Source organism: Zeus faber (genome assembly GCF_960531495.2).
Source record: "Zeus faber genome assembly, chromosome: 18".
NCBI lineage: Eukaryota > Metazoa > Chordata > Actinopteri > Zeiformes > Zeidae > Zeus > Zeus faber.
Genome location: NC_137210.1, coordinates 12,711,977 through 12,723,073, shown reverse-complemented (window position 1 = coordinate 12,723,073; position 11,097 = coordinate 12,711,977). Strand labels below are relative to the sequence as shown.

At 45.3% G+C, this 11,097-nt stretch overlaps 1 protein-coding gene across 1 annotated transcript; it reads left to right on the top strand.

The window, feature by feature from the left end:
• The first annotated feature begins 2,054 nt into the window (after positions 1 to 2,054).
• On the top strand, positions 2,055 to 4,406 carry nr0b1 (nuclear receptor subfamily 0, group B, member 1). The gene is made up of 2 exons (XM_080019052.1): positions 2,055 to 2,819; positions 3,787 to 4,406. The coding sequence occupies exons 1-2, from the start codon at positions 2,141 to 2,143 to the stop codon at positions 4,026 to 4,028; spliced, it is 921 nt and encodes a 306-aa protein (XP_079875178.1). The 5' UTR covers positions 2,055 to 2,140; the 3' UTR covers positions 4,029 to 4,406.
• Positions 4,407 to 11,097: the final 6,691 nt, after the last annotated feature.

The window sequence follows — 11,097 nt, the reverse complement described above, 5'->3', positions numbered from 1 at the left end:
TCTATTTTTTTCTCTCCCTTCAGTAAATCAATACAAAGACATTCTCTCTGAACAATGTTCGGGCACTGCTGCGAAAGTTTTTCATCCTGCCTCCATTCGCGCCGGCGTCCTTCGATCTGGAAGAGCAGAGGAGACCAGGGTCCTGATCACTGTTATTTTATGAATGCCGCGAGGCGCTCAATGCCAATCTTTCTCCACACCAATGCTAACCTTTTATGAAGACCATCGTGCAAGAATGCACGGGTCTTTTGTTGTTGCTGCTAAACTCCGCAGGACTTGGGTACAACTCCGCCGCACCCAAGGCCCCTGCATACAAAATTCTAGGACTTGTATTCTAAACTTTGTTTTTAGTCTCTTTCTTTGTTTTTTTTTTTTTTTATTGTTTTTATTTTTTTTTATTTTGTTCACATAGGAAGTCCAACTCTTCCTCAGGACTTCATATCACTATCTTCTGTTTTATTCACTTCTTTAATCGTCATGCTAAAAATCTTCCCTGGTTCAACCTCAGTCTGCTCCTTGTTGTCCTTGACCTCCCGCGTCTCTCCAGTAGCACTCAACCCAAACCTGTGGTTCTCTCTCTCGGGGGCCATTAATGGCGAAGAAGAAAAAAAACCAAAACACTTATTCATCTGCTTTACCCAAACCTGTCTGGCTCTGTTTCCCATCGCTTGTCCTTTCCCGCCCCATCTTCCTTAATTTCGCTCCGCCCTCGCCGGTCCCTCGTCTCCCTCCTTTGGTGACAGATGCAAGGAGCGCGTTGAGTCATGACATCGTAATTCACCGGCTCCTGTTTTCACGGTTAAATCAATAACAGTGTGTCCGAGTCAAGGTTGGCGTCTGGCCTTCACAGCTCGACTCACTCTGCTCCTTTTCTCATAGAAAATCATATAAATTGTGCCTAAAATAATTAAGCCTTCAGATCCGTCTGTGGCCTATTTTTTACCGACTCCTGCCTGATAAACGGCACCGGTGCAGAGTCAAGGTAAAAGCTGAGAATAGAACGGAGATCTGATAGATACCGTCGCTTCGCTTTCACTCTACTTTGAGATTTGTGCAAAAAGCACCTGCACAGATGCTCGCCCTGCCTGGCGGCACCGGGGGTGCAACTTTGGGTCAAGCAGTGGAGGGGGTGAAGTCTCTGCCCTCTCCAAAGTGGCTGTGAAATGATGGGGAATCAAGGGGAAAAGCCATCCCAAAACACCAAGATCCCATTGTGCTTGTTAATGATGGATGGAATTGAAACAAAACAACAACTGCAATGTCATATAACAGTTTCTTTTTTATTATTATTATAGGCAGTTGTGTTCCGTTGAGAGATTAATTATCGATCACCAACTATTCTTTCACTCTTTAAATTCCATGTGGCGGCAGATTAAGGTCACTGTTTAAGAAGAAGATACACTTTATTAATCCCTGTGGATAAATTACTCCTCTGCGTTGAACCCAGTGGGCACTCAATCCATGTAACAGGGCTAGGCAATTATTGGAGAGTGCCTCATATTTGCGATTTTTATAGCTATTTTTTGAGTTATGTAATTCATTAGTAAGAGCCAAACCTATACTTTATGAAATTGTGGTTGTGATTTTTTTTTTAGATATGCATTGGATATATTAAACATGTAACTTAAGTTGAACGGCCATGAAAATGGAATTCTATATATTTTCTGACATAAATATATATAAAAAGTGTTGCTTAAAAATACTGTGTATGTTTGGAATTTCACAAAAAAATAAATAAATAAATAAATAAATAAATAAATAAATATATATATATATATATATATATATATATATATATATATATATATACACACACACAATATATATATATACACACACATACAATATATATATACACACACACACACACACACACACACACACACACACACACACACACACACACACACACACACACACACACACACTTGAGTCCTGGAGGAAGCGGGGTGCTGCTGCCATGTGGTGGGAGGAGAACAGGGAGGTGCCTGAAACTCGGAGGCGGAATATGTATAGAAGTCTGAACAAGTTCTCACAGCACAAGGGGAGAGAGACGGGAGCTCATATAAACGTGCTGCCGTTTCGCGGTGGTGTACGCCAGCCTCCGCGACTGACCTCCACCGCCACCCGGCCGCCGCCCATGCGGAGCAGCCCCGCGGCCATGGCCACGCTCGAGGGCTGCCACTGCCGGGGCACCGGTGGCCGCAGCAACGACCACAGCATCCTCTACAGCATCCTGAAGAGCGACAGCCTGGCGGTCACCGACGAGCAGCACCACCTCAAGACCTCCTCCACCTCCTGCACCTCCTCCTCCTCCTCCCCCCCCCCGCCGGCCTCCTCGCCGCTGGAGCTCCGGCAGCAGGCGTGCTCGTGCGGCGCGGCGCGGCGCCTCGGCACGCTGCGCGCCCCGCAGGTCACCTGCAAGGCCGCGTCCGCGGTGCTGGTGAAGACGCTGCGCTTCGTGAAGAACGTGCCGTGCTTCCGCGAGCTGCCCGAGGACGACCAGCTGACGCTCGTCCGCAGCGGGTGGGCGCCGCTGCTCATGCTGGGTCTGGCGCAGGACCGCGTGGACTTCGACACCGCGGAGACGGCGGCGGAGCCCAGCATGCTGCAGCGCATCCTCACCGGCTTGCCGGACAGGCGGAGCGACGCGCCCGCCGAGCAGAGCAGAGGGCGCGGCGGCGGCGGCGGCGGTGTCGCCGCCGGTGTCTCGCTCGTGGATATCCAGGCGATCAAAGCGTTCCTGAAGAAGTGCTGGACGCTGGACATCAGCACCAAGGAGTACGCGTACCTGAAGGGGGCCGTGCTGTTCGACCCGGGTGGGTGCCGCTCCGAGCGCACACTGACATCCCACAAGTAGGCTTTTACCAGGCTGTAGGAAAAGGACGAGGTGACACGCAAACGTTCCCCCGAGCAGAGAGATTTCATTATTTTATTTCAATGCTGACTACTGTCGTTGTTATGTTGCAGGACAAATTGGCCGGTTTTAGAGAATCTGACCGATACTGCCGATATGTTTGCAACCGCCAATGACTGGAACGATCAGGAAAAAACAGCTCCCTCCATTACCTTATGTGAAGTAGAATGTCGAGTTTTTTTTGCCACCGTACGGAAAACATTTTCTCTCTCTTTTTACAACTTTTGGAGGATAGTCGTTTTGATCCGTTGGTCGTTTTTGAGGTTCCTCGCAGTTGTACGTGAAAACAGGGTAAAAAGTGTCACAAGTACAAATGATCTAGTGCATCCTATTTGCAGGACGTCACCGTGTTGACGCGGACCGCCTTTCCTTCCAGAACCCCAAAGTGGAGGGGCATGCCTTTCCCCCCGCCTCCCCTTCCCATCCCCCGTTGTGTAACTCCAGTGGCTTGGGCGATATTGGCAAAATCAAATATCGCCTTATTTACGACCGTACCTCGATATCAATAATTTCACGATCATTTTTGTGGTGACTACTGATAAGATATTTTACATGCCGGGAAATATCTGAGAAACAATCGTGAGTATTGTTGATATTATGACCAAAGTTAAAAAAATAAAATAAAAAATTGCATTTCTTTACTTTAATGCTGAAATAAAGACCACATTTAACCATCAAGATATTACATAACAAAAATCCCAGCTGATATCTAGTCTCATATCCCAATATGGATATTACAAGAATATGTCGCTCGGACCTATCCGATCTTATCCCCTGCACAGCCCTGGGAGGCTCTGCACTGCCTCCATGCTGTCTATCCCGGTCTCCCCAGTCCTCTAACCCCCCCTGGCCTCTTCCCCCTGCTGCAGATCTGGAGGGTCTCCGCTTCCTGCATTACATCCAGTCGCTGCGGCGGGAGTCGCACCAGGCGCTCAACGAGCACGTGAAGCTGATCCACCACGCGGACACCACGCGCTTCGCCAAGCTGCTCATCGCCCTGTCCATGCTCCGCGCCATCAGCCCCCAGGTGGTCGCCCAGCTCTTCTTCAAGCCCGTCATCGGGGCGGTCAACATGGAGGAGGTGCTGCTGGAGATGTTCTACGGGAAGTAGGCGATGGCGATTCATCCCACGTGGACTATCGGGGGAAACTCAGTCCATTTTGGTTCTTTTAGGTGGACCGTGAAGCACCCGTGGTTTCGGTTAATTAACAGAGGACTCATGGTGAAGGGTATAGGGCCTGAATGAATAACTACCACTTGAACCGTGGCCGATCTCCAAGGACTATGGAACTGTAAAAAAACCAAAAAAAAACAAAAAACGCAAGGTTGTTTGTTTGTGTTTGTGCACGCACGTGTGTGTGTGTGTGTGTGTGTGTGCGCGCACATTTGTTAAGGGCATGACTAAACAATGTTGAGAGAGGAAAATATATCACTAAGAGCCGCTTGAATTCATAACGCGTTGCTTTTTGTATAAACTATTTTTCTATAATAAAATACTTTCTAAACGTTTTCCTTTCTCTTTCATCCTGTACTTATGGGTCACACCGATCAGCATTTTATTTACTCACACTTTTCACTGGGCTAATGTTGAAATGACACAACAGATTCAGTTGATTAAGTGCCCTATACAGCACAATGATAACCCAGATAAGGCTGCAGACATTGCTTTGAAGAGCAAATCTTCCCAGTTAAGTCTCACCTGTGTGTGTGTGTGTGTGTGTGTATATACCAAATTTATAAATGTTCAAACTTTCATTACTGATTAAACCTTCAAAAAGTTTGTTTATATAAGGCTCTTGATAGTGACCGTTGATGTGCGTTAATTTCAACATAAACATTTTTGTCCGATTTTATTTATCCTTTGTATTTATATTTATTTTTGTCAAAATTAGCCAAGTTCCTCTGCATCAGAGGCAATATTTCCAGTTTTATAAAACCCGAAAGCCCACGGCTCAACCTAATACCCCCTTTCATATTTACCTGCTGCACCTGAGATCAGTCTGGATGAACCCAACTCCCTTTATACTCATCTGCAGAGAGAAATCCAAGACAATCCTGGTACTTATCCGTCTGAAGCTCAAAAATCATGCCTTAATTTCATTAAAACCATGAAGTATTTGATTAAACTCTGTAAAACCTGCAGACTCCTGTGTGGAGTTGACTTGCCCCATACCCACCCGTCCCTCCAAATCTGGCCATTAAGGTGTGCAAAAAAACAAACAGAGGGAATTTGCTGCGGCCAGTACAGTGTGCCTGAAGCTGTCAAAATGGCAAAACAAAGTGGCCACCAGCTTGTTTGTGTTTAGACCCCGTGTCATACCCAGTGTTGCGATGGGCATATATTTGGCAAACAAAGTAAGTCGTCGATAGCGATCAGTACAAAATTGACATAACAGATGCTGCAGGCGACGCACATTGTGATTCGTTGTGTGAGAGTGAGTATTGTTTCTCGTGTGACGCAGAATCCAAGTGACTCATGGAGAAGAGATGTAAAAGAGAAAAAAACAAAACGTCAAATGAATAGGATGTTTTTTGGCCTCCTACCGATGGGATGATGATGATGATGATGATGATGATGATGATGAAGAAGAAGAAGAAGAAGAAGAAGAAGATGATGGGGATGATGGTGATGATGATGATGATGAGAATGATAAGGCTGAAGATGATGATGATGATGATGATGATGATGATGATGGGTCACCCTGCCTCTTCATCACTGACGGTCAGCTCTGTATATGAACATGAACACACAGTAGTTTTCCCCCTGAAACAATCAAAAGTCTGTTTGACTTCTCAATTCAGTGAAATCAGGGGACTAAAGCAACATGTCAAATAATTTCACCAGAGCAACGACTCATACGCGCCACCCAGTGGCCTAAGGTAGAATTGCACACAAAGTCGTGTAAGAAAAAAGAAAAAACGAAAGACAAGGGCATTCGTGCACATGAACACACACACACACACACACACACACACACACACACACACACACACACACACACACACACACACACACACACACACACGGACGATCCAATAAAGATTTGCATCGACCACTCATGCTCCCTCTCTCGATGGCGGCTATATTTTCTCTCCAATTAAATCCTTAATTGCCCTGGATAATAAAGACTCTATTAATCCTGTGTCTGCTAATAAAACTCCAGCTGTCAAGCAAGAGGCTGCCAACACGCACCACGCATCGGCTCTATTTAAGGAACGTCTCCTATACTGTCAACGTCTTTGTGATAGAGGCCGCAGCGGAGACATGGGTTTTTATTTCGTTTCCCTTTTTTAAAAGGAGGCACGAAGTTGTTTTTTTAACAGTCACACTGGGACGTTTTTTTTATTTTTTTATTTTTAAACAATCAAAGTTTAAGGGGCTTTTTTGTGTGGCTTGTGCGCCAATGTAATGGCCCATTCTATGCATTCATAATGATAAATGAACCCTTCGTCTGTACATCCCCCTTTTCTCTCTCTCTCTCTCTCTCTCTCTCTCTCTCTCTCTCTCTCTCTCTCTCTCTCTCTCTCTCTCTCTCTCTCTCCCTCTCTCTCTGCCCCCCCCCCCCCCCTCTCCTCCCTCATGCTGACACAAAATGGCAGAGCATCTCAGAAAAGGCAGAAACAGGTGGTGTCACTTCCCAGGAGATGGCACTGTTTGCTTGTAGACAACCATTGTATATTCAGTGTGTTTATTTGCCAAGTGAAAGGTGTCGTGGGACAAAATGATAGTCCTTGGCTTTGCGCCCAAACGTCTACCTTGTATCAATACCTTTTAAACGGCCACGCCCGCTCCTCAGGGCCCCAGGGGTAGTGTGTTCTACTCATTCAGCTTTCCGTAGACGCATCGCCGGAAAATGTTGTCCCGGTGATCCTCTGGCCAAGCTGACGATGTCTGCATGAACTATTTGATGATGAATGAACAGGAATAGGTGGTAAAGTCACGTGATAGAATCAAGGACTTTTTGTTCAAGATTTTTCGGATATTCTATCCTTTCAACTCCATCATATGTAAATTGTGATTACTTATTGACGATAATAAAGAAAACCCTGAAGTGTTCTTAATGTATTTTTTTCCTTCTTGTTTGTTTTTTATTTCTTTTAATTGATGTTATTGTACATCTTTCACCGACAATTTCCATTCAATTATTCAACTGGTGCATAAAACATGTGGAGGTAATTGGCAGATTCCTTCACTCATACACAAGATAAAAATAAAATGTCTGTCCGTCTGTCTGTCTGTCGGTCTGTCTGTCTGTCGGTCTGTCTCTCTGCCTGGCAGCACCCCAAAGGTGTGTTTTTAACCGGCCGGAGACCACGGCTGAACATGAAGGCATCCTGGTTGCATGGCGGTTCAGAGAGACTGCCGTCACAGGCGTCAAGTGCTGAGATTTCCATCCGAGCCCCCGTTCCTTCAATCACATGCTCGGAGGAGAGCTTCACAAGACTCGGCGGCTCAAAGAGATAAGTCGTTCGCAATAATACATGGGATCTGATGTTAAATCCCTTGTGCCAATAGGAGGAGGCTGCACACAGAAGTCCAGTCTAGCCAAACACTTTCAAACACTCCTGTCCATACACTGAAGGAGAGAACCTCAGACAGTGGCATCATAAATCTCTATAAAGTCAGCTCCAAATGGCTTAGCTGGCTACCAAGCTGCAGCACCTGGCAAGTGCCAGCGGGAGTATTTCACTGTGGTTATCAAACGGACTTTCCCCCACTTATTGCCCACTCCACAAACTACCCTTGGCACACTTGAATGCCTCTGTCAACCTAGTCACCAGCAGCTCTAAAATCCCCGTGCCATATAAGCTATGCCGAATAGACAAGGTTGCACCCCAAACATCTCCAAATTGACCAACCCATCAACTTCTCAAATTTCTCCACCCCGGTCAAAGCAATCTTATCAAGGTTCATGAGTCACATGATGCGTGGTAACAACCCAAACTACGGGGAGCGCAATTTCAATTTACCAGGCAATAGTGACCGATCAGTGCATCCAAAGTGCTTTGTGCAATGCTCTTTCTCAACTCAGGGCCTTGCTCCCTATCACTTCACGTGTAGCTACACTGTCGACCTGGATACATCACAGCTTCCACTATTATAGAAAGAATGACTTCCTCATTACTGCGAAACCTCTCCCGCACCAATCGCCCGCAACGATCGTCGAACTTGACCTAGATTTGTTTCTCAACTCGCCGTTGACTGTAGTGGTGATTGTCGTCATATCAACCACATATACGCTCTAACAGGGGGAAACCCACGCCCCTCCTCAACCGCTCTCCACCAGCAACCTGCTTGGGATTCCCTCGCTTACGGTATCACTTCCACTGACGTAGTTCAGAAGTTGTGTACTCGCTTCACCTGTCGAAAACCAAAATGAAATATCCTCAAAGTAAGGTCTAAGCAACCTTGTGAAGTTGTAATACTGCAACAGGGACATTTATAGGCCTTCCACCAAAGGTTCATTTACCATGAATTTTCTGCTACCAGATTTACTACATGGAGATATCTCCCTCTTGGTTTATTCAATTTGGCGCCAAATCATACTTGTGTATGCACCTGGAAAACCCTGAAATTCCTGCTTTCTGTATGGAGGCGTCATTTGACCTATTTATCTTTATATAGGCTATCAACCTGCACATTTAAGAAGACCTTTCCATATATTAAGAAGACAGACTAACCTACCCGTTCAGTTTGCTCAGGATTCCCATCAAATCACAATGAATTAAATTCCATTCCTGCGTCTCTAACCCTCGGCCACCTCTAACCTTTGGTTTCCGCCCGCTAATCTTTTCCCTCTGGGCCGGTTAAAGATACCTTGCTCTCCACCAACCCACAATGCAGTGCGAGAACCTTTCTCCCCTGCAACAAGGATTCTGCTATCCTGTGGTCTTTGGCTGAAGACCTGCCATTGGACGTCATTTCACTGATTTAAACTACTTCCCCTGTGCTCCCTCCATCCAGTAGCTTTCAAGACCCAAGATGAATATTTCTTATATGTACTGCATGTGTCCCTTCTGAACTATCATAGTCAAAGCCAATTCGAGCCATTCCAAGGTCTGAGGCCATGTATTCGGCCGGTGAGTCATCTTTCACCCCTGCTCCCACAGAGTCAGGTGGTATCTCATCATGATGTTTTTCTGCAGCTTTTTTTGGGAGCATCCACCTGGCTGTACCACCCATGCACACCCCCGCCATGAGCTCCTGCCAGCTGTCTTTCCAAGCTGTCATATGGTCTTCCCCTTGCATCGAAATATCAGGTCGACAAGTGCTATTAATTTTCATTAAAACTTTGAAACCAGATTGTTATAGTGCTTTCTGTACAGATATTTCTTCCACTACTGGCAAATAATGTCGAGAGACCCAGTAAGGCTGCTCATGCTCTGGAGCCGCTCAGTGCAGCTTTACTTATAGCATGCTACTATAAAGGTACGGTTGCACCGCCGGCCCACATCCTGCAAAGCGACAGCATTTCAAAAAGAGCGCAGCTTCATCCGGCTGCAGGGGGGCGGAGCGGCGACCGGTGACGAGCTGACGGCCTCACGGCGACAAGGAAAGTTAAGCAGGTTTCAACTTTATGCAAATGAGCAGGGCAGAGCGCCAGGAGTCAGCCAATAGGAGGGAAGATACGGTCTCAGTGGGCGCTGATCCTTGGAAAACGGACCACGTCGGGACCACTGAGTATTGGGCTTTAACTTTTTTTTTAATGAAAAACTTAAACTACCGATAAAATAAGGAACGTGTCATTTTACGTTTCTCCAATAAGGACAATTCTTTATTTTAAGGGACAGAAGGAAAGATTAGTTACAGTACCTATTTTTCTCGGGGTAATACATTTTTCAAAGTAAACGGCCGCACCATTTTAATAAATATAAAAAGTGCACACGGTCTTATCTATACATATATATATAACGTATTTTAAATTTGGGAAGGGAGAGATGTTTGAAATGTTTGGCGCGCCCACAGCAGCCAGTCGATTTGGAGCCGACACGCCCACAAACACCAGGCACACAGAGACCTGGCGACGAGATGGGAGCTGCTCGGCTTCATGCCGCAGCCCCGTCGCCGGGGGCGTGACGGTACCTTAAGGCATAGAGCAGTAATAATGAACAGGGCAGATTTGTCATGAAACAAGTTGGGGACAAGTTAGATTATGCCTTGCGCCGCGGTGGATCCACAGTAGTTGTTAAGGGAGACAAAACACTTTACTCCCTTCCCCCTGGGCCAGACTTTCCATTGGGGTCTTTGCCTCAAACTGACAGGCTTGCTGTTATCAGTCTGCTGGCGTCCCCGAAGAAGCCACAGACTGTAATTAAAATGTCATTAATCCGACTAATAATATGGATTTTAGGAGAGTAATCAGTACATGACAGAATGAATGTGAACCAGTGGCAATAATTGGTGAACATTGACACATCAAGGAAACATCAAGAGGAGATCAACGTTTTTAATGTGCAGTGAGAAAGTAAGGGCAACTGATAATGATTGTGTTTCTATAAAGATAGACATTTCTTTCCAAGTGAAAAGTGTTTATATATTTATATAAATATCTATATTATATATAGAATACATATCTATTTGCTATGCATACTCAGAAATCACACCTTCAAATATAATGAAAAAAGTCTTTCAAAACACAAATGTATTCTTTTCTCTCCTTAAACATGAACTATCCATAGGAACCAAAGAAAGTCTCAGGATGGGAAGAATATTATGCCTTTTAAAATCAAAACATTGAAAATGCATTTACTTTTGAATCTAGAACTGTAAAGGACTTTTTTTTTTTTTCTTGCGTGGGACTCAAATCCACCTTATCGTCTTAACAAACCAGAAACCACGTTGCAAAGTAGTGTACAAAACCAGCATAACACTTATACACAACTCCCCTTTCCACGAAGGATGAAATGCAAATAAGTATGATTTCCCAAGCAAACTCTTTTTTTCCGTTGTTATAAAAATATAATTTTTTTTTAAAATAATCTACAGATTTCTTTTCAAGGTGAGGCATTTCACTATCACGCTAAAACAGCAAGGCTGCTTGTTTCAATAGAAAATATGAACCTTCAGAGGGAACTGGGGTCAGTGTGTCTGTCTGCGCCCAGAGGACTAGCACTTCTCCCTCTCCTGGTCCCGCCGGACGCCATGCTGTCGTCAGCTCCTCCTTCTTTTTGCATATTCT